Source organism: Centruroides vittatus, unplaced genomic scaffold (genome assembly GCF_030686945.1).
Source record: "Centruroides vittatus isolate TY-2023 unplaced genomic scaffold, ASM3068694v2 scaffold_1152, whole genome shotgun sequence".
Taxonomy (NCBI): Eukaryota; Metazoa; Arthropoda; class Arachnida; order Scorpiones; family Buthidae; genus Centruroides; species Centruroides vittatus.
The window spans coordinates 1,451,530-1,476,965 of record NW_027122670.1 but is presented as its reverse complement, the minus strand read 5'-3'; the positions used below and the strand labels follow the sequence as shown (position 1 = coordinate 1,476,965).

At 33.5% G+C, this 25,436-nt stretch overlaps 1 protein-coding gene across 1 annotated transcript; it reads left to right on the top strand.

Moving 5' to 3' along the window:
* The first annotated feature begins 8,332 nt into the window (after window positions 1-8,332).
* On the top strand, window positions 8,333-19,986 carry koko (cyclin-Q). The gene is made up of 6 exons (XM_067284141.1): window positions 8,333-8,418; window positions 9,519-9,616; window positions 18,037-18,122; window positions 19,200-19,332; window positions 19,429-19,656; window positions 19,750-19,986. Exons 1-6 carry the CDS (start codon window positions 8,352-8,354, stop codon window positions 19,828-19,830), a joined length of 693 nt encoding a protein of 230 aa, XP_067140242.1. The 5' UTR covers window positions 8,333-8,351; the 3' UTR covers window positions 19,831-19,986.
* The last annotated feature ends 5,450 nt before the right edge of the window (window positions 19,987-25,436 follow it).

The following is a 25,436-nucleotide window of genomic DNA, read 5'->3' as shown; positions in this document are numbered from 1 at the left end:
TCTACTTGTTTGCAACAGGAAAACTCATGTTTTGATTCGACTGATAGCACTAATGATTAAGCCTGATTTCTTTCATCCTACAGAAAATATATAAAAGATGCAATACTAACTTGTAAATGTAACTCTCAACTATTGATTTGCCTATTCTAATTTTACAGAAGTTAATATTTTTGTCAATAATAACTTATCTTCTTTGGAGGTTTTACTTGCAATGATAGTTTATATTTTCTATGTTTATAATAATAATTTCACTTTTACAATAATGCAGGGAAGACGGGAAGTAGAGTTTATCTTCTCCAAAATTCGAACGTAAGCTCTCGGTCGTGGCGATTTGTCTCCCAAATGCTAATAAGCGACTGAAATTAATATATAAACAGTCTGAATAATATATGCCTATCAGTCCGAGTTCCTAATCCAAGAACCGTCTCAGCTGCCCCGGGGCTACGATCAACCCATCAATGAAAACGTCTAGAAGACCGAAGCCATATCGCTCTCCTACGTTGAAAGGAACCGTTACTGAAGGACTGTAATTAATCAACGGACCATGTAAGGACCTTTTGTAAAAATAAACGGTTTCTATGTGAAGACACTTGTCACTGTCTCCGTCACACCATTCCCGTACGCGAACGCCCTTAGCCATCTCTGACGCGGAATTAAAGTTATTTCCCCTTTTCGTCGAGCTTAATATGTTATTAATGTATTGCTGTAATTTTTATAAAATTTATTGGTTTTATGTATAATAATAATAATTTAAATGAAGAAGGAACCCAAGTTCCGAAATGCATTTTAGATCAGCGTTTCTCAACCGCCAGCGTTTCTCAACCACCCAAACCATACTCATCAGGTTGCATAAAATTGGGCTGTAGGCAGTGGTGATATTCGAAATATTTAACAAGGGGTTCGCTAGCAGAAAATTTTTCCCTGACAATCACCGACAAACGAAATGGAAGTTTTGGCTAGAAATAAATACAATACATTTTCTTGCAACCATATATCTAACAATCAGTGGCGTATTTAGAACGTAACGAGCCATGGGAGAAGGCCAGGTAACAATAGTATTTTAGAGCTGTCGACCTTGTTTTTTTTTTTTTCAAGGCAGAGAAATTCTTTACCGCAATATGGCGCTTCTAGAAATAGGCACATGTATGTCATCATCTCTCGAGATACATTATACTTTTTCTTTCGCTGTCCATAGCCCGACACATGTTCCACAGCCATCTTGTATTGTCTCGCGCGCGTGGCATTCTGGGATCTCTCTTATGACTGGATCTACTTTCAAGAACACTCTTGAATCGATCGCGATTAAACCTCGATTGAAACGGTCGAGAGAGATCGCACCAAGACATACTCCCTGACCTTGCTCACAATCTAGATTGAAATGCTCGGTGCAAACGGGGTATAAGGCCCTAGTTTAGTAGTATTAGTAGTAGAGTATAATACGCATATTTTAATATATTTAAAAAAAAAAACAAACCCACTGAGAAATGTTCCGTGTGTTTAACAAGGTTTGGGAAACTGAAAATTTTAACAACGGGTTCGCCCGAACCCGTTCGGAAAACTGAAAATTTTAACAACGGGTTCGGCCGAACCTGTGCGAACCCGCCGAATATCACCACTGGCTGTAGGCACGGCAACCAACAACCAGAGTACCATTAACCGTTCGACACAGAGCTACAGGCTTGGCGTGGTGTCTTCGTCATCGCAAATGGACCACTGAATGACATCGAATATTGTTTACAGATGAATTCCGCTTCTGTCTGTGGAGGATTGACGACCATGAACGGGTGTGACGGTATCCCGGGGAACGCTACGTGCCAGCCCTTTTTGCCGAGCGTCACATCGACCCCATACCGGGCATCATGATTTGGGGAAGAATCATGTTCGATCAGCGGACATCTCTGGTACTCTGATAGCGGACTAGTTGTTTGCAACAGGAAAACTCATGTTTCGATTCGACTGATGGCACTAATGATCAAGCCTGATTTCTTTCATTCTACAGAAATTATATAAAAGATGTACATACAAAGATGTACATATAAAGATGTACAAACAAAGATGCGAACTGTGAAGCCTGCGGTTCGGCCACTGGTGCAAGTCGCGCCCGACATGGTGCTCCAGTAAGACAATTCCCGACCACACATCGCATGGTGAATTCTCACTAGCCTGAACGGAATTTACATTCTTCTCTGGCCACCAGCCTCGCTGGATCTCTTTCCCATCGAACACCTGTGAGACTTTGTCCGACTTGAGGTACCCAGGAACCACAGTCACATACCATAGACGACTTGCGCGCTGCAGTGGAAGCAGTTTGGCGGGGATATCTCAGGCAAGGAGCAGTCCATAAATTACGTAAGAGCTATTTCGGTCATTCTGGACCCCCACCCACCCGTGTAAGAAACCGTAATATTATCTTTGATCCCCCCTCCCCTTCCCTATTTTACGTAATATTTAGGCATAATTTTATAGAAAGATTTTAACAAAAATTTTTTAAATGAAACCCTAAAAACCTTAGGTTCAACATATATAATTATTAATTAGTTAATTAATATGTACAATTATTTATAAAAGACTATGTGAACAAATTTAAAAATAAAAAAATGTAATGAATTCGAATAAACAATTTATTTTAAGAACTTTATTTTTTAATTATTAACAATCTTTTTATTATTATCATCATTATTCAATGTCATAATATTCATTTTTATATTAATTTTAATTTTCACAAAAGGACGCAAAAACTTTGACAGATCGACTAGCTAGTGCACGTGTAAACAGAAACTTCATACAAAATAAAACAAGAAAATAGAGACAAACCACATCCGTTACCATATTGATTACATCTTGGCTAAGACCAAGAAAATAAACTACACGCTGATAAAATGTGCTAGGGGACACCTGGGGACTAATCACGAAGCTTGTGAAACTCTATATAATGGGGCAGTACAACCAATGCTACTTTATGCGGCTCTAGCTGGGATCATGTATGTAACTAGTAAAAATTCAGTAGCAAGTAAATTAATTAAATTACTTTTCAAAGACAGTTTGCCATCAGAATTTCAAAGTGCTACAGAACTGTTTCTACTTATGCCTTTCTGATACTAGTAGAGCTCCTTCCTTTGCCACAATGTATCGTAGAAAGATTCTAAACTACTACGTCAGAACTACAAACATGGAGGATGCAGATGACACCAAATGTACCCTGGGGATAACCTTGTTTACAGGGTGATGATCAGAGATCGTTGTTCAAGGCTCAACAACGGTCTCTACTGTTCATATGCTACCACATTGCAATTACTCTACTATCTCTGATCATCACCCTGTAAACAAGGTTATCCCCAGGGTACATTTGGTGTCCTCTGCATCCTCCATGGATAACCATGCAGACATTAAAATCTACACAGACATATCTACATCTGTGTAGATATTAAGCTCCCTTCATGTCGGCTCAAGTATCTGTTTATTCCTCCAAACTGGCATATTTTGCCCAAAATATGTTAGATGTATGTGGGGGATATCTGTATCTTCTATCTATCTATCAAACTGAAGATGCAGTCTACCAAGCTGTTCAGTGGGCCACTTCACTATCAAACAAAACTCTGTCTTTCAACATTTACAGTGATTCTCAGTCAGTGATTCTATTAAATCCCAATTGCAATAGCAATAAAATCACATATATCCAGCACCATATTAAAAATCTTGTAAATAAGATAAGTTTTATATTTGTTCCTGGCCATAGTGGCATACTAGGAAATGAAAAAGCCGACTTTGAGGCTAAGTCAGCTGCAAAGGACACTGACTGGACTACACTCACATTCCTCTTTCACGTAGCAGCCTTAAAAATTATATTCGTGACAACGCTATGCAAAAGTGGAAGCAACAATGGTTGAGCAGTAAAACTGACAGAATAACAAGACTTTATCTTCCTACTGTTGAATGCACGTTCTCATCACCATTTAAAGATTTAAGGTTTGCTACTGCTCAACTTCTTACTAATCATGGTAATTTTAGAAGCTACCTGGCGATGTATAACCGGGCAGAAACTGCCTCTTGCTTTTGCTCTACAGAAAAACTAGACACCGTCGACCATATGATCTATCATTGTCCAACTTACGATCAAGATAGACTTATTCTGAAATTAGAAATCTTTACGCTTGGTTTCAGGTGGCCGTATCCACTCAACATGCTTGTTCAGAAGCCGCTGTTTGATGCTTTTTACAATTATTTTCAAAATATATGGAAGAAAAGACTATTTATAATTTATAATTTCTAGTTTTACATTTTATTTTTCACTAAAAGCCGAATACTAATTTTATGTTTACTTTGTATCATGTATTTTGGTTTACATATTCTTAGTGTTATACACTCATAGGAGTAGTGCACTTATTCTAATAAAAAACAAGAGAGAGATTTTTTATCATGGAAGAACGACCTTTCTCCCGTGATAAAAAATGTGTAGAGAGTGAGTCTGCTAGTGTTATTATTGTTCATGTCACAGGAGATGGCGTTAGTACAACGAGCATTCTTAATAGAAACCACCAAATTAAAGCTAAATTCAAAATTCCATCACTCAACGAGATTAAAAAATAAAAATAAGAATATTACGTAAAACGAGATTTATTACCCCCTACCCCTGAGTAAGAAATCGTAAGAAATCTTTGACCCCCACCATCCCCAAAATACCTTACGTAATTTATGGACAACCCCCAACTATTAATTGTCTCATTGATAATAGGCCTCGCCGTATAGTATAGCTAACGTGACCAGACGTCCCGTTTTGAACGGGACTGTCCCTTTTTAGAGTTACGAGTCCCGGTGTCCCCGAAATGAACTCTGGGACGCAAAATTGTCCCGTTTTCTGAAACCGCGCGAAAATTTGAGTAGTCGAGCCGGCCGGACGGCCGTCGCGCCGGCGGCCGAACGCGATCGGTGTGCGAGAGCAAACCGCGTTGTCGGTTGACGCGACGATAGCCGAGAGTGGCGAAGACGTCATCGCTCGCGCTTTGTTGACTAATTGTTTGGCAGATTTCTCGTTCGCCCACTTCTCGATATTTGTTTTGTTGTTGTTTGATGCTCGTGTACCTAGTAAATAACTTAAACTTCTTTTGTTTTGGAATCATAAGTTAAAATGCCGAAACGCAAGTATACGTTCAATGTTAACTTACAAGCAAAATATCCGTTTATCGAGCAAATAAATACTCCCTCAGATGTCAGATGTGAAAAGTGTCGTGCAAAATTTAGCGTTTTCCATGGTGGTGCCAGTGATATTGAACAGCATTTAAAGTCTGAAAAACATAAAAATGCCGATCGTACCGCCGCTTCGAGTTCTTCGATGTTAACCTTTTTCAAGAAATCGGACGCACCAACTTTAAAGGATTTGGATATCGCCGCGGCAGAAGGCGTCTGGGCTTATCATACGATACAAGAAAACCACAGTTTTCGCTCTAATGATTGTGCGTCGAAATTAATTCAATCATGTTTTGATCCCAAATTTACATGCGCGCGTACGAAATCAGAAGCTATTGTAGTAAACGTTTTGACGCCTACAGCAATGAAAGAATTAAAAGATGATCTTGATAAATCCAATTGTATTACAATCAGTGGCGTAGCGTAGTGGGGGCGGCAGGGGCGGCCCGCCCCGGGCGGCACTTTTAGGGGGCGGCAAGATTTTACAATAAATAATAATAATATCTTGTAAAAATTTGAACCATTTCATTTCATATTTTGTCGCACCTACGATTCGGACCGATTGAAATGAGCACGGAATTTTCTATTACTTATTCTGTCACGAAACTGGGGAATCCCCTTTCTTTAAATTAATCTATAATAATGACATCTTGCTCATTGTAGCGACTGGCAACACGTCTGTACCGACTTGTAGGGATTCATGTATTTTATTTTGTGCTTGGATTGTTTAAGACTAATATTCAGCGAGAATGACTTCTATCATATAAAGAATAGTGTTCAATATTGTATAGCCTAATAACACCTGCAAATTAGATTACAGTGTGGATAAGTGGCATACGTGTAAACATTTTTATAATAAATGTGATTATTATATTGTAAAACATATATACATGACTTTTTTATTTGTAACCTGTACAATACACAATAATGATGATTGTTCTTGCCGAAAAGTTCCTTAGAATTACTGAATATTTTAGTCTTTTAAATTGAGATACCTAAATAAGGGGGCGGCGAAATTTTCCTCCGCCCCGGGCGGCTGACACTGGCGCTACGCCACTGATTACAATACTAAACGACGCTTCAAACCACGGCAACAAGAAAATATACCCTATTCTACTGCGCTTTTTTCAACCTTACGTAGGTGTGCAAGTAAAAATTTTAGATCTCCAAGACCAACCAGGTGAGACTTCTGACATCATTGTCGATTATTTAAACCAAGTGTTGACAGATAATAATTTGACAGCAAAAGTCGTGGCATTTTGCGGAGACAATGCCAACGTCAATTTCGAATGTGCGGCTAGCTAGGCGAGGAACTAACAATGTGTTAACGAAATTGCAATCATCACTGAAAAAGCCATTGATAGGTATTGGATGTGGAGCCCATGTAATTCACAATGCAATAAAATCTGCTGCAGACAGGCTACCCTTAGATTACGAAAGCATTATTGTGAAGATATATTCATTTTTTTATATTTACACGATTCGAGTTGAAGCTCTAAAGGAGTTTTGCGCCGAAACTGAAACGGAATATCAACAAATGCTCGACTATAGCAAAACTAGATGGCTTGCTCTTATGCCTGCCTTGGAAAGGGTTTTAAAAATGTATCAGCCATTAAAAAACTACTTTTTGAGTATTGAAAAATGTCCCCTGTTACTAAAAAACTTTTTTGAAGATCCCACATCCGAATTGTGGCTTTATTTTTTACACGCTCTGTCAGCAAGTTTTCATCAAGCTGTGTTGAAACTGGAAGGTCAGATTGTATCGGCAATTGAAGCTGCAAAAGAAATCAATCAACTAAAAGACAATTTGACTCAGAAACAGACCAATCAGTTTCTTCCATTTATGGTCCGTCAATTAATAGTGAAATCGAAAGATAATGTTACTGACATAGATGAAGAGTTTGTGAAAAGGGCGGCTACAGAGTTTTATCAAACAAGCCGTGAATATCTGGAGCAGTGGACTTGCTTTCTTACCAAAGAAATGGAGATATTTTATTGGGCAGATTTAAAAAAGGTCCCCGCATGGGAAGACGTTCAAAAATCTCTGGATGTATTAATTGAAAAGGAATACATTGACTGTAATAAAGATGCAGAAGTTTTTGACGAATTTTCGTTAATTTGTTACTACATTACATCGGATAAAGTAACCGAATGGAATAATCTAAATGTTTCCACGGAAACTCGTTGGGTAGAAGTATTCAAACACTTTCAAGCCAACAATCTTCAGCATGAAAACTTTTCTATTTTAATTGAATATATTTTATGTTTGCCTGCTACAAATGCTCCAGTAGAAAGAGTATTTTCTATGATGAACAAATTGTGGCCATCTGAGAAGACCCAGTTACAAATTTCAGTTCTAAAGGCGATGTTGATAATTAAGGTGAATATAAAAAAACGTGCCAAGAGTTTCATTCTTACTTAAAATCATCACCAGCTATATTAAAGCAAATTTGTTCCTCTGATAAATATAAACATAACTAAACGTTTCGGGTATATATATTTTTTAATTCGTAACTTTTAAGCTAACTGACTTTTTCTGAATAAATAACTTTAAAAAAGTGTTTTTTTTTTATTGACTACCTGTCAATTAACCTAAATAAACCAATGTCCCGTTTTGAGTCAAAAAGTAAATGGTCACGTTAAGTATAGCTGCTCGTGGGGGCCATATTTGTAACTCAATAAACAAGTGTCTATTGTATGTACAGTACATCTTTGTTTGTTCTCTTAATCATTTGCATATCTCTGTCACTTCTACCGGTCCTGCAATGTGCAAGTGGCTACGCGTATTCCTTCGTGGCGTTGCGATTTCACATTTGAGTTGTGTATAATTTTCTGCCAAATCACCATTTCACCCTTATACGTGTGGTTATATGGGTGAGATGATGACGTTTATTTTTTCTTCTCATTCGTCAATTTTCCACATAAATCACAAATATTCGTGTACTATTTGGTGCAGTCTTCGTATTTAGCTAAACATCTGTCTTTCTTGTGAAAGAACTATACGCTTTCATTGATCGCTAAGAAATTTAATACAAATTTAATTATATAAAATTTTAAATAATTTTAAGTTTTTACACAGAAATAACATGTTTTCATGTTACAAAATAAATTTGATAGAAAACGTATTTCGTTTAATAACCGTCAGGTGGAGCGACGATAATCATGTCATGGCTTTTCTTTCCGAGCGTGCTCGTTCTCTTCCCGTCAAGCCAATTTATAGCGTGTTTGAAGGCGGTAATTTGAATTTATTTAATTGGTTAAGTTACACGAATAAACGTATTGCGTGTAATGTATTAATAATAGAAAAAGAAAATTATGGAATTATTGTTTATGCTTTAATTATTCGTGGTTACAATTTCATCTCTAAAACATTCCCTTGTCATTTTACTAGAATTACAAAAAGCTTTTACATAACCCAAAAATTGACACTTGATTAAATCTTATAAAAATACCAAATACTTTTATTAGTTTTATTCTATATAAATTTATTGTGTGAATAATTTAGAAACAATCATTTTGAAAAATATTCTTGAAGATTTCCCTATATTTAGAGTGTCATTTTGATTTAAAAATGTGTGTACGGTAACGGTGCCCACCAGTGGCCAAGCGGTCTGTCGCTAAACACAAGTTTGGTTGAGGGTTTGTGCCTTGCCAGGATGGGCTGACCACGTGGAGTTTTCTAGGTTTTCTTCACGTCTGTAATGTCCAAATAGGGACCAGGTACCTTTAAAAAGACCTCCTGGAAGGCATTCCCCCTAGGCAAATTGCCCAAGTGTTGCATTGCCATAACTTAACAAACAAGTTTACAGTAACTGTAAATACATTTATTTAAAATTATTATTAAAATCTATAAAATTGTTTTAAATATAGATTTTAATGATCTTTTAAATAGTTCCTCTAGGTTGTTATTTGATGGATTTGTGTGCTTTCTTTATTAATATCTATTATACTTATCATCAGATTTATTATTTCTTTTAAAACAAATTTTAAAATTTGTATTTTGTAATGAACTATTCATTATTGTAAACAAAAGCAATACTTTTACAAGGTTATATTTGAATAAATATAAATCATTGAATATAAATCATTGAATAATAATCATTGAATAATAATATCAAGAATAATTTAATATAATTTATAAATAATTTAATATAAATTATTGAATAATAATATCAAGAATAATTTTCTCAGAAAGGTTAGAACTGTGCAGATTTAGAAACTATCACTTTGAAAATTAAATTATAGTATCCTATTGTATTTTTCTGCAAGTTTGTAAAAGAAATTTCAAATTTTTATATATATTAATATTTATTTTGTTTTTTTTGAAATTTAAGGTACTAAACTAGAGGCACAAGCAATTACTATTGCGACTGCTGCTACTTTATATCATCGATTTTTTCAACAATGTAGTCCTGAAGATTATGATCCATATGTAAGTTTACAATATATTTTAATTAATATTTTAAGAAAATTATTTTTATCTGTTTGAAATAAATAAGCAAAATGAAAACTCAAATACAATAGTAATCTTGCATATCATGTATATTAGAGAGAGGACAAACTTGTATTTTCCAATTAAACTATAATTGGAAAACATGAGTTTTCAAAAAATGAAAATACCAACTTTCATGTTTAATTGATATATGCCAGATTTTAAGAAATCCAATGCAGTATTACAAATTAACTTAAAAACTAAGAAATTTGAAATAAATAAGCTGGAGTTCTATTGTTTTTAATAATCAAATTATATGGCCAGATTCTTATATATATGTTATATTAATTAAACTTTTGGTGTGGAGTAGGACTCAAATGCACAATTCCTGCTATGCGGTGCATTGTCAGTTACACTATCTGGATCTCTATCCAATGTTTGCACACACATTTATAATGTATGTATATATACAGGTGTTGGACAAAATAACTCAAACACACCCATTTTAGACAGTCAAATTGACCTTTTCCTAAAATACATCATCAAATGCACCACCCCCTTTTGTTCATTTGTGTAGCTTATACAACTGTCAATAAACTTTATTTTTCCAATGGCCGGATGGCCGAGCGGTCAAGGTGGCAGCCTACTGCTTTGGGGGACCCGGGATCAAATCCGAACGGGTCGAATAATCCCCAGGAATTTTTCGGGGGCAGTCCATTCGGATATGTTGGGCCCTGTCCCTCACCACCCGGTCGCCCCATTGTGGGCCTGACCAAACCCATAATGGGCCTACTAAAAGAGGCTCTCTTAGTGCTCACAGGGCAGAAGGAGTTAAAAAAAAATAAACTTTATTTTTGCTGTTGAAAAATCTATTTGCCTGTTTTTGGGGTGCGATTATGTCAGATCTAACAGACTTTCAAAGGATCCTATTAGGCATGCCCGAACAATGGTTGTTGGTGCATGCCTAGTAGGGCAGCTATGATCCAAGTTGATGGGGCTACTGTTTCCTTGATCAAATCTCTCTTGTCAGTAGGGAAGACAGGTAAAACATCTGATGACAGAAGCAGCTGTGGTTGAAAGTCAATGCTGGATGAGAAGGATAGAAGAGCACTTCATCGAATTGTCTTAGAAAACAAAACAACAACAACAGTGCAAGTTACTGCAGACTTGGCTGCAAGTGCAAGGGTACCAGTTCACTAAAAGCCATATGAAGTGCACTGCATAAAGATAATATCAATGGCAGGGCTTCAAAAGCCAAACCTTTGTTGACACCATGAAACATCAAACAGCATGTGCAGTAGTGCAAAGAGAATGACACTGGAGACATGGAAATGTGATATGGTTGGATGAGTCAACTTTTACTGTGTTTCCCACTTCTGGTGTGTTTTTGTCAGAAGATCATTGGGTAAAGCTTACAATATTGACTATCTAAGCATAGTAGAGGTTCCTATATAATTTGGGATGTGATATCATTCATATTATTGGGTCCAATAGTTGTCTGCTTGTTCTAAGGTCACTCAGAACAGTTGTCAGTTGCAGACAACTATTGTCACTTGAAAAGAACAATAATGTTAGATTTTACAATGGCTAGGGCTAGGACTAATAAGATTTTATTAGTTTAATCAAGAACTGAATTGAAATGTTGCCATGACTTAATTGTCAACCATTATAGATAGTTTTAAATAATATCACAGCAAGGATATGACCAGGTCTGGCTTTAACCATAGGTACCCATTGATTGAAGAAACCAATGATTTTTCTTTTATTTATTAAATCACTTGTAATTGCACTAAGTTTTGAAAAATAATTTAATGTGATACCTTATATATAGAGACACCTAACCCTTGATTTACATGGTAGTTTGATTCTTCATAAGGTTAAAATTATATAAATTCAGTTCCTAATGCTTATATGTAGGAAAGATAAGTAAACAAATTAGAAAACAACTGACATTGTTGGCCTTGTCTCAATAAAAATCTGTTATTAAAACTTGGTTTTTTGTTTTTATTTCTGTTTAACTTTTTTATAAATTATTTAATATTGAGCTAAATTCAATGCATTGGTGTGATAATACTGTATACAAAATGGAGAATTGCAATTCACTGAAAATGTAAGTTGAAAGTAGTGATGTAATTGCAATGATTATGACATTGCAATAGTTAGAATAGGTCTAAATATTAATTTTATCAATGAAAATTAAGTATTTTCATTGATGTTTTTACGTTATTTTAGTTTATTGTTTGTTGTTTGTGCACCTTTTGTTTTTGATTATTGTTCTTCAAATGTTAGTTTGCATCTTTAAAATTTGAAAGTATTGTTCTATTGTGGAATGTAAATACAAAAGATTTGTGTTTTTTTTAATCAACTTTTAATTGTTGAAGTTATAAGGTTAATGTGATCCATTTAACTTGTCATTTTCAGTATAGAAGTTGTAGCATTGAAAATACTTACTTTAAAATAAAGTACTGAAGCATACTTTAAAATATACCGTGTTAAATTTAATCTCTGTATTGTGTAAAACAAAATTTTGTTGCATTTTTCCAATTTCATTTAATTGAAATCATGCACCATTTACTACTATTATACCATTGTATAAATAAATGGTTATATATGTATATGTAATGTTTCCGGTTAGCTTTACTAACCCTCTTCAGGATTGACAAAAACCATTATTTCAAAAAATGCTTTTGAAAAAATCTACAATTTAGAATGATTTTAAACTTTCCAGCTATGCAATCTCAGGTCATTCCCAGCTGCTTATTGGCCACTCTCCAAGCAGATGGGATTCGATACGATTCTTTAAAATTAATGCTTTGCTCTTTTTCATTGTACAGTACTTGCAAATACGCCATGCCTCCGTATATTTAAGCTGTCTTATATTTCTCAATTTTTGTATAATTTTCGTATCATTCCATTTGATAGACACCTCGTCCGGATCCGCTATCGCATAGTTCTCTAATGCTGTAACCGGTTGCCTGCATCTTACATTTCTTTTATGTTCTCTATCCTTACCGCCAGCAATCTCTTCGTGGCCCCTATATAATACAGCTCCATATTCCGCCTTTTATCCTGCACCTGTATTCTGTAAACCCCTGGAACTTTCATTCTGTCTATGGGCGCTTTGTCATTTCATAGCAACTGAAATACAGTAGGGTTCCTCCTGTATGCTATTTTCTTATTCTTCTCTACTCCTATTCTTCTATATATGTTGCTTAATTGAGCTCTATACTCCATTATGGTAATTCTTTTTCTCCCTTTTCTTTACGCTCGTTATTACCTTTCTCTATTTCTTGCGCCAAACCTTTTATTATGCTACTCTTTATTCCTACTCCTGCTATCTTCTTGATGTAATCTACCTCTTTTCTTGTGTCTTGCATCTTGCTACAATGTGTGTACGCTCTTCTAAGCAGTGCTCTGAAGGCTGCCAACTTGTAGTTTGCTGGGTCATGGGAGGTCCATGGTATCATCTCTGGAATGTACGATGGATACACCTTAGTAGCTATTTTTCCTTCTTCCTCTACTTCTATATCTATGTCAAGGAAATGTCTTTTTCTATGGCTCTGCTGTTCTATTTCTAGCTCCAGCCCGAAGCTATTGTTGTTTATATCTTGACTGAATTTTTCCATATCTGGCTTCTCATTCCATATTATATGGAATAAGAAGCCAGATATGGAAAAATTCAGTCAAGATATAAACAACAATAGCTTCGGGCTGGAGCTAGAAATAGAACAGCAGAGCCATAGAAAAAGACATTTCCTTGACATAGATATAGAAGTAGAGGAAGAAGGAAAAATAGCTACTAAGGTGTATCCATCGTACATTCCAGAGATGATACCATGGACCTCCCATGACCCAGCAAACTACAAGTTGGCAGCCTTCAGAGCACTGCTTAGAAGAGCGTACACACATTGTAGCAAGATGCAAGACACAAGAAAAGAGGTAGATTACATCAAGAAGATAGCAGGAGTAGGAATAAAGAGTAGCATAATAAAAGGTTTGGCGCAAGAAATAGAGAAAGGTAATAACGAGCGTAAAGAAAAGGGAGAAAAAGAATTACCATAATGGAGTATAGAGCTCAATTAAGCAACATATATAGAAGAATAGGAGTAGAGAAGAATAAGAAAATAGCATACAGGAGGAACCCTACTGTATTTCAGTTGCTATGAAATGACAAAACGCCCATAGACAGAATGAAAGTTCCAGGGGTTTACAGAATACAGGTGCAGGATAAAAGGCGGAATATGGAGCTGTATTATATAGGGGCCACGAAGAGATCGCTGGCGGTAAGGATAGAGAACATAAAAGAAATGTAAGATGCAGGCAACCGGTTACAGCATTAGCGAACTATGCGATAGCGGATCCGGACGAGGTGTCTATCAAATGGAATGATACAAAAATTATACAGAAAGTGACAAATATAAGACAGCTTAAATATACGGAGGCATGGCGTATTTGCAAGTACTGTACAATGAAAAAGAGCAAAGCATTAATTTTAAAGAATCGTATCGAATCCTGTTCGCTTGGAGAGTGGCCAATATGCAGCTGGGAATGACCTGAGATTTTGCAGCTGGAAAGTTTAAAAGCCTTCCACATTGTAAAGATTTTTTCAAAAGCATTTTATGTAAATATATTAAGCAAATAAATAAATAAATAAATTTTTTTACTTTTCATATATGCAATGTATTTTACATTTTGCCATAGGCACCAAATTTTGTCTTTTTGCCACTAACTTCACAATTAACTTGTTTAATTTTTTTAATAATGCACTAACCCAAAAAATATTCATGAAGATAGAAAATATGAAAGTCAAATTATGCATTTAGTAATATAAAAGTCATTTGACTAGAACAATTTTTGTTTTCTACAATCTTTTTTTGGTTATTGCAGAAAGTATGCTAAAAGAATTTTGAAGATTGTAAAACGTTATTTTTGTATATCTAAACTTAGACACTAATATTAATTAACAATTATCAAACTATAACTGGGACTGAAAAAGTTTCTGTAAGAAATCATAAAGAAGTACACAGTGAGCAAAAAGTCTATAAAAATAACTTTAAACATTCATTAAAATTATTGAAATAAAATGTGGTTTGCTTAGAAGTGTTGTTAGTATGGGGGTTTTTGTGAAGGGAAAAAATTAGTTTCAAAATCTCCAATAGGTGGCATTGACATACAAAAGAATGAATTGATGTGTGAATGACAACAAAAATGACTTTCAATGTGATTTCTGATTGTGGGGGTATTTAAATTCTGGAGTGTTTCAATCTGGTTCTACAATGTTGGAATTGAAAAATGCTATTTGCTGTGAGGTAACATCCATCCATCCTGACATGCTTCATTCTGCAGATGTGACTGTGTTGTTACTTGACTAAATTGTGTGTTGAGGCCATGTCAAACACTTGTCTAATAAACATATTGAAAGTCATTTTAATCGTCATTTGAATTTTTTTTTATGTCAAGGCCACATATTTGAGATTTTTGGAACTACTTTTTCCCTGTTAACAAAATCCTTGTGCTTACAATACTTACCATGCAAACTACATTTCATTCTGATAATTCTTCCATTTTTTATGAATGTTTAAAGTTTTTATGAACTTTTTTCCATCCTATATTTTAATGTTTTAATCATTAAGGTATCTACAGTTAACATATATTATTCAAAGTTTTATTCAGGAAAAAAAAATATCATAAAACTTTAAAAGTAGAAAATTTTATAAAAATGGCTATCAATAAAAAATTAGTTTTGGGATCTGAACCCAAGTAAAAGAATGCTTTATTCAATAAAAATTATTTAAAAACCACAGAAATTGATAATTATGTTGCCATAACCACGTAGTAGCAAAACTATAGACCCAATTACAGATAAAGTTTAAATCTAAACTGTAATGAAATTTGAGCCATCTTCAAATCCCTAGTCTAAGCTTTTAAACAATAGTTAACAATGGCTAACTATTTGCCCAAAGACAAGAATTAAGTGTATAGAGTATATGTAAGCATAATTTAAACTAGATCTAAGCTAAGTTCAGTAATACCTTTTATCCCAATGAATAGAATTTATTTTAAATCCAAAATATTTATAATAAATACAGCATGGTCAAAATTTTGCTTGCCAAATGAGGAAAGAGGACACACTGCAAATTACAGATGAAAGGCACTGTAAATGACTTTAATGATGATTAATGCAGTCTATGTGATGGTCAGGTTTAGACTAGTGTGAACATGGAGTGTTGTACATCACAATACTCTTCAACATTCACATTCAATGTGTTGTCTATAATACAGTGTTTTACAGGATGCAGGACTTCATTTGTTATCATTGCAAGAGTTACATATGGAATGTTGTGAAGAACAGTACTAATTCTGTCCTTCAACTTGTTGAGGGAGGCAGGCAGTATCTGGAAGACATGTTGCTTCATGTAAAGAATCACTGCTCCACAGGTAGGGGTTAGGTTAGGCAAGTGTGGAGGTCATGATGGTGGGTCACCAATCCAACATCTTAGAAACATTGCATTGTCTTTCTTGAACAGATAAGGCAGTCTCACAGACTGCCTTATCTGTTTAAGAAAGTCTGTCATGTCATCCTGCTGGAAGAAATCATCCTGCTGTTCAAGAAAGACTGTCATGTCATCCTGCTGGAACCGATGTTTCTGTCATTGACTCAGAGGAAGATTATCCAGGAAATCCAACACAATGGTATACAGCATGTTTCTATGTGTGTGTTGATTCACACTATTTTCAAAGAAGTACAGACCAACAGTTCCCCAGAATTCCTGCACATACCATTACCCTTGGAGTACCAGGATCGTTGGACTGGCACATTCAATGAGGGTTTTCTTGAGATCAGTACCATGCATTGTGTGTATGAGCATTTCCATCTAAAAAAGTGGAATCATCACTGAACATTACTTTCCAAAGGAAGTCACAACTCAAACATACATGTCCGCTGACCCATTTATAGTATGCAAGTGACCATTTCCATTTGGCAAACAACTTTTCGGCCATATTATATGTTATGTAACAAATGAACTTCTTAACAAATACTGGATGAAATATACTTCATCACGCAAAAAAACCTTTAAAATCCAGTAATGCTTGTTTATACAAAAGCTAACGTTTTCAACCTCATCTTTTGTATTATTTTGTATAAACACGCATTACTGGATTTTAAAGGTTTTTTGTGTGATGAAGTATGTTATGTAAGCCTACACTAATCTGAGTTACATAAATATTTAGAGTTAATATCATTTTATTAGATATTTTCAATTACTTTCTAATATTTAAGTTAATTTCGATCCATGTTTTTTCAAAAATTAGCACAGTTTTCAAAATGTTTGTTTAAAAAGTAATCTTCAATGTTTTTTATGTACAGTAAGACCCTGCTTAATGCTGATTCAATATAACGTTGTCTGCTCAATGCCTGAAAAAAAGCTCAAAATTTATACTGATTTTAATTATTGTGGCATTTCATTGATTTGTACATTATATGATTATTTACAAACACGAACCAATCAGCAAAAGGTGGCAATTCGTTGTAGTACTGTTCTTTCCCTAAATCTATGTTTGTTTGGTGCAATTTTGGAAAAAATATAACATCATGAATGCTATAGACAATATTGACTTCGCTTGGCAAGAATTAACTGATAAATGCATGAACAAAGTGTGGAAGAAGTTATGGCTGAAGGTATCCAAGAATTCTCAATGAGAAGAGCCTATCGCTGTATCAATAGGTTGACCAAATTGTCAACCTAATCGATACAGCAGGACTAGGAGATATATAGGAGCAGGATATTGAAGAGGTACAGCAGGTTTCTGGTGAGAGCCTTACCAATGACAACCTTCAAGAACTGACAGAACATAGAATTCATGCAGAACTGGAAAGTAGATTCTGAAAACAAAGAACCCAAAAAATTTCTCTACAGATTTCCTTAGTAAAAGTTTGGTAATGATAACCGAAATCATTGATCAAATTGTAGCGAATGATCCAGATTTTGAAAGGAGTGTAAAAGCAAAACAAGGCATTTGGATGCAATCTTCTGCTACCGACATTTGCTTAAGGAAAGAAAAAAGCAACAAATGAAACTTCACAACTTTATTGCAAAAAAGTAAGAATTTCAGAAAAGTCAGGACCTTCATCACAAAAAATGAACTTTACATTTCTGTGTGCATATATTAATGTGTTATTTAACATATATTATTATGTAAATTAATATAAAAATAACCTAAAATTAAAGTAAAATCTGTTTATTTTTGGTCGCGTGTTCACCTATCCCTATTTACTCTATGTTAAAATGACGTTGTTTAATGCTGTTTCGCTTAGCGCTTTGTCTTCTATGAACGCATCCCCCTTGTTAAGCGGGGTCTTACTGTATTTTGATTATAGAAATATTATATTGAATAAATTTTAAGTTTTACTTTTACAGCTAATTGCTGCTACATCTTTATATCTTGCTGGTAAAGTGGAAGAAGATCATTTGAAAATTCGTGATATAATAAATATATTTTATAAGTGAGTACATAATCATTATTTAAAAAAGTGTAAAGTTAAAACATAAAAATCATTTTAGCTTTATGTCAGAAGTTTTTTTTTTCCTTTATTCCTAAAACATTTTCATAGTTTATGTTCATCTGGAATTCAGTATAATTATTTTCAGAACAATTAATATTTCAATTAAATTAAGAACGAAAAGAGCAAATTAATTTTAAAAAATGTAAACTTAAGCTTAAATTAGATTGCAAAAATGTTTAAGGAACAAAGGAAAATGATTGGTACAAGATAATTTAATTTTAGAAGTAAAATTATTTATTAATTTTAGCTTATTTGCTAACGAATATCATACAACTAATTTTCTATATTGTGTAGTTATAATTATTATAAAATGTTTTAAGTTCAAATAATTTAACATAATTATTAATTAACATTGTTAGTTCATCAAGCTAAATTATTTTTTTCATTTATCAGTGAATAATATGTAATTTTATGAAAATTTGATGTTTAGAACTAGTTAAATATTTCTTAGGAGATATTAAAATATAGAAGTTAAAATAGATTATATAATGTCATTATGAACATTTTCATACAGTATGAAGTAATGCAATTGCAAATAACTGAGCTTATATTTATGACTTATTATTTTTGATTTAACCAAAACACAATATTTATAACTAAATAGATATAATATGAAATTTTTAATAAAACTAAATATTTAGTATATAAAACTAATTAGAGATTTTACAGATTAAAAGTATAGATGATGATTGTAACTACATTTCTTAAAAATCAATGGTTGAATGGCTGAGATGGTTAAGGTATCATCCTATTGGTGTTGAAAAACTCCGTGAATTGTTTGAAGTAGTCTGTCTTCTAGATGTTGGGTCCCATTCCTCACCAATCTGCCATCTGTTGCCCTCATTGTGGGCCTGGCTAAACCTATGATGGTTATAAGGTCCTCTTAGACACATAGTGGGAGAAAACCTTAAGTTAATTTTTGTTTTAAAATTAAATTTATTACATTTTAAGAATAAACAAATTATATTTAAGAACTTTTATTACATTTATTTAAATTAATTTATTACACTTATTTAGAATAGTTCATAAAAATTCAGAGCCTTTATCTCTTGGAGATGAATATTGGAATCTTCGTGACAGCATTGTAAACTGTGAATTACTTATGCTTCGTATATTACGTTTCAAAGTATCAGTAAATCATCCTCATCGAGTATGTATAAAAAGATATATTTTATTAATAATTGCATTCTAAGTTTCAATATTTATTTTGATATACTATTTATATATTTATTTTTTTCCAATTTAGTATCTTCTTCATTATTTAAGGTCAGTAATGGATTGGTTGAGTCCAGAAATTATAAGAAAAGTTCCACTTTCAAGAACATGCTGGTCAATGCTTTGTGATCATTATCTTAATCCTGTTTGCCTTAAACATAAACCACAACACGTAGCTGTTGCTATTATAAATTTAACATTACAGTGTTATGCTGTTAATGTTCCTTACAATAGAGATGTAATAAGTAATTGGTATGAGGTAAGATATAAATTTATGTTTACAAATACTTCATATATAAATTTTATATAGAAAAATAACTATATACTGAATATCAAAATTATTATGTTTTAGGTTTTCTGTGATGATCTTAGTAATGACCAATTATGGGATATAATGGAAGACATAATGGATGTTTATGAAGAAGAATCTTAAAAGAATGCAGTATTTATTGACGATAATTTGTAAAATTTTCATATATCATATTAAGACTAAATTATGTACATAATTTTACTTTATTTAAATGACATCAATTCTAAAACAGTATTGTACTACATGAGCAATAATAAAATGTATATTCTGTATTTTAAATGCATTTTTTTGCATGCTTTTTTAAAATTATTGTTATATTGTATTGTTTGTTTTTGAAAAAATATCAAATTTTATTAGTGTGAAAACATTTAACAGCTTGTTCTATGGATATTCTTCATTAGCATTTATTGTATAAGGTCACTCATATTGTAAATTATACTAATTATTTAAGTAGGAAATGTGAAACTGCTTTCTGTAGATATTTTGCAGCATTTTATATTTGTTTTAGCAGAATGAGTATTTATTTTGTATGTTTTCTTCCATTCAGACCATGAATCTTAAAATTAATTTTTAACATCAAAGAAAAAGATTTCAAATACTGTTCAAATTAACAATTTGTTTTTCTTGAAGAAATCCTAATGGAATCACCAAAACTGAACATATATTTTGGAAATTTTATTGATTTTTTTTTTTAAAATACTTAAACAAAACTTACATATACTGTATTTTTATTCTTAAGATTGTCATAAAGATTTTTCAGTACATTAGAGCGTCGATAAGTGGGACGTCGGTAAGTGAAATGGCCGGAAAGTGGAATGATTTTCAGTCGGACTGTGTCGTGCTGAATCGAATGTTTTTGATACTAAATTTACTTCTAAAGTATAATTTTCATGTTTTTTATATTCTTTAATATATTTATTTTGTTTGTACAAAATGCAGAAATAATTTTTAACGATACGATAGCCTCGATGATTATTATAAAAATTTTCGTTAGGCTTAAAATCGACGAAAATTCAACACGAAGCGACACGCAACGGAGAAAAATTCAACAGGAAGCGATACGCAACGGAGAAAAATTTGAACATCGGACAGGTTAATGTATTTTTTCGTACAAAGTCGGAAACTGGAACAAATCATTAACTGGAAGGACCCAGTCCCCAATTGGTTCCACTTTTCGACGCTCTACTGTACTATTAAATCCATGACAAGGAATGTAGAAAACTGAACCAAGCATTTATATATGATTTTGTTATGTCAGTCACCAAAGAAAATTTTGCAGTCTTTTAATTATTACTAGTTACTGTAATGAATTTGATAACCCACTCAAAGAATATGTACTGTACATTAGTTTGTTAATCTTAGACACTAACAGTTTTAGATTTAATAAATAAATAATATAAATATGACTTTTTCACAGGTAAACACCTCGGTTTAGTCCTTTTTTGCCGTTACACCATCAGCAATCCTTAAAATTCACAAAGACTATGGAGACTGACAGTTTTAGGTTATGGGAGGACCTAGGCCCTAGGTCAATACTTGCGAGATTCTTCGTTATAAGTATATATAATGTATAGCTTATATCAAATGATATTGTATGAAGTTGGATATAAGCTAATACTGGATTTTCAATACTAGACCAGGAATAATTATCGCCATGCATGTATTTTAACAAGTTGAAGACCCCAAAAATGAAATCTAAAGCCTGCTTAAAAACCAGCAATATTTAGAGAGTGGCAATAAAGATTTAAAATCAGATATAAAAATGATTCATTACATCTTGAAAAAAGCAATTGGATTAGTGGAATAAGACAACTTAACATGGGTGATCCACCAAGAGGAAGATGCCTCCCGGGAAGCTGGCCCCAGAGCCATGCAGAGGGGGAACTAAATTTTTCCCCAGACTCGGAGAAAACAGGTTCCGAGGTGGTTCCTATTCTATCCCTAAAAATTGTTTTTATTAACAAGAAATAAAAATATTTACGATTGATTTTTATTATTAATGATCCATTCTAGTATTTCGCTTGTTCAGAGAAAAATAAAATAGGTTCGCTCTATCCAGAACCATACAAACGCTCTACGGCTCTGAGTGGCCATTTTTGAGATATTAGATAGGTGAAAAAAAACGTGTTTATGCCATTGGTCAGGAGGAAACCCGTGACCTTAAAGTATGTTAATCTGCTAATTACATTTATTTTGTGGCAATAGGGACAACTTAAGCCCCTGTAGTCCCTTGTTTCAGCCACTATATTAAATGTCGCACATAGAGCCATTAAGAGGAAGCGTTGTGAGTTTTTCTTTGGCCATGGAGAAAATATTGTAAAGCTTTTTACCTCTATAAATTAATATTATTTTTCTAACAAACTAAAATCTTTAAGATTTTTTTTATTAGTAAAGAAAGAAGCATTCTATGTATTTCATTTATCCAAGGAAAAGAAAATACAGTGGTCTACTCTAGCTGGGGCCCCATATAAGTTGTCGATGGCCCTGGCAGCGCGAATTTTGAGGCATTACAATCAATGCCGAGACTTTCACTTATCTCACGCCACGTCTGCGCTCTTTTGTCTTTTCTTCGATAAAATAAAGGATTAAAGTCCCACAGGCATTCGTGAGACTAAATTAGCTCGATCAATCTGGATTCTGTAAACGTGTCCATACTCTTGTTTTCCGCCAAGATAATGAACTATTTTCAATGTTGCCACCGTATGACGTGGCACAAAGACGTTTTCTGATTGGATGCGCGTTTGCAGATCGTCGCGAGTAGAACAAACTTTTTGTTTCTAGTTGCGGTTGCAGTCGCGCCGGTTTTCGAAGGGGGTTAACGGGAACAGCCATCGCGTTTGCAGTTGCAGCCGTCCTGGTCACACCATGCGTCTGGAAATCGCATGGTGTGATCAGGGCTTAAGTGATAAATAATAAACGTTTTCGTAACTCTTTCTGGGATTTTCATCAGGTTTACTAAATTCGAAAAATAAGCTGGATCTTCTAGAATCATTCATAAATATAAATTCGAACATAAAATCGATCATTAAGACGAAGAGTTCGAATAAAGCGAACTTAAGAGCATGCGCTCTCAGTGTCAACTTTATATACGATGGAACACTAAATATCGTTGAGAAGTTTTAGAAGGATCTAAAAATATGTTCGATTTCCCGCATAAATGCAAAAAAAAAAAAGACATCTAAAATAGTACAGTAGAAGCCGAGTTCTTTGGGGTAATCCTTAACGATCTCTCTCTCCCCCGCGGTGGGAATTTCGAAAAATCCCTTCATAATGTGCATTCTCATGGCATACCCTATTAAAACGCAATCAAAAACGCAAAAAACTGCATCTAAAACAGTATAATAGAAGCAGAGTTCTTCGCGGTAAGCCTTAATCCAGTCCCTTTCCCCGCGAGGGGAATTTCGAAAAATCCCTTCTTAGTGTTAGGAAAAAACCCCACAGTTAGGGTACGTTATGAGAACGTACCCTAACTGTGTAAGAAATTTCAACTTTCAACTCAACCGTTTGGGTTCTGCGCTTATTATCATCATTATCAACTCATCTCGATTATATTATAAGATTAGGCCTACATGTCCTGACTGACTGATTCATCATCGCCCAGAGCAAACTGCTGAACCTAGAGGTGAAATTTGGTACACAGTTAGGGTACGTCATGAAAATGCACACTAAGAAGAGATTTTTCGAAATTCCCCCGCGTGGGGAGAGGAAGAAGATTAAGGCTTAACCCGAAGAACGGCTTCTGCTGCACTATTTTAGATGCGATTTTTTTGTTTTTGATAGTAATAACTTAATTTCCAAACGTACAATATTTATCAAATCATCCAAATCATTTGACGCCCGGCTAATTTGCTATTAAAAAAATAAACTATGTCACGTGTTGCTTCGGAAAAGGATTGTGTAAAAAATAATTTTGATGAGAAATAGGTCATTCACTAATCCGAAACTGAAAATGTACTCCACCTGATAAACTTTATCTCTTGTTTAGTGGTAGTGATAAGAATAGCATAAAATCACGTGCTATTTTAATGACAACTACGTGCTTTCTTTATTACTATAGTTAAAATAACGCTGTAAATATTCATAATATTTTAATTTTTATTCAGAATACACTTTTCCAATCAATTATTTTTATATGAAAAGACATTTAATCAATTAATTATCTTCGTAATCAATTTTTTTTGCTGCTATATTCTTTATTCATTGGATATTTTATAAAGATAGACTGTTAAACGCTTTATACTGTTATTTTTTAAATCATGTCTTGGTACGGAGTTTACAAACAATTTTCAAATCTGACTTCGTCATCAAGTTTTTAAATCATTTTTGCTGATAATTTCTAATAGCATCTTGAAATAGAGTTATCAGATTGCTAGATATTGCCGACCTTCATTGTTAATTATTCATCTTAGATTTTCTAGGAAAAAAAAACGCCTTGACCTTAGCAATTTGTAGTAAAATTTGGAAATATAGGCCAATGTATGCAAAGTGTTCGTAATTAAAGTTCACATTTCAAAAGGATATAACAGAACTAATCACAGAATGACGTCATATTTTACACCAAGACTTCTGTGGTGATGGAATTTTATTTGAAACTAACAGTTAGTTACAAAAATGTCTGCTAGGGCAATAAATGGCGCTACAATGCCGTCGTGGATATACAATAGTAGTTTTACAAAGACAGTATAACCATTGGCTCAGCTACACCTCCTCGCTGTCATTAGGATTCCAAACACATTAATTGTGTAGTAAGGGCTTCAACTAATTAATTTTGAATAAAAAGTAAATATTAAAAATGTCCTCTCGTTTTAAATTAAGTTTCTTTTAATATTTCGTGCTGTAGGCGATAGTTTAATGCAGAAATGACCAACAAATCCCACTGCATTAGTAATTCACACATTCAAAATGAAGCAAATATTTTTATTGAATAGGAAATATTTAAAGTAAAAACGAATAGATTATATTATTAAGTACTTTAAATGAGTAAGAGAATACTGAACAGACTGTATCTTATTTTACTTATTAAGTATAGATGATATGTGTTTATGTCCGCCGGTAATGTACTAATGACTAGGTTTTAACAAAAATAAATAAATAAATAATTTAGATTAGGTTGATAGGTTGCTAACCTTAAACGTTAATATATTCATTTTTCTTCAGAAAAGTCTGACATTACTTACGAAGGTCTCACAAACAGCCAAAAACAGTCAACAGTATAAACTGAATACTAGCAATATAAAGTTGATTCTTAAATATTTGTTTCTCACTGACAAATGTAATAAATTTTTTCATAATTAAATGAGAAATCCAAGTATAACATGAATAATTTATAGCTAAAGTTAAGACTGATAAATAATAAAATATTCTTATAATAAAAAAATATTTATAAATTTCGGTTAATGTTACCTATGGTTCCAAGATGGCGGCTCGTCTGATTCCAGCAAGTAAACTGGGGACGCATGTTCTAACCTAACCTAACCTATTCTAATAATTTTGTTGGTAATAATTATGGTAATTTATTAGAATAGGTTAGGTTAGGTTAGAACGTGCGTCCCCACTGTTTCCCTTCTTCTATTTGCTGGAATCAGAAACGAGCCGCCATCTTAGAACCATAGGTAACATTAACCTAAATTTCTATTGAGGTATTTCAAACATTGTTTTTCAAATAAATATACACATAAGTTTACACAAATGAATATTTTAAATTAAATTAAGGACTAAACATAGAAAGA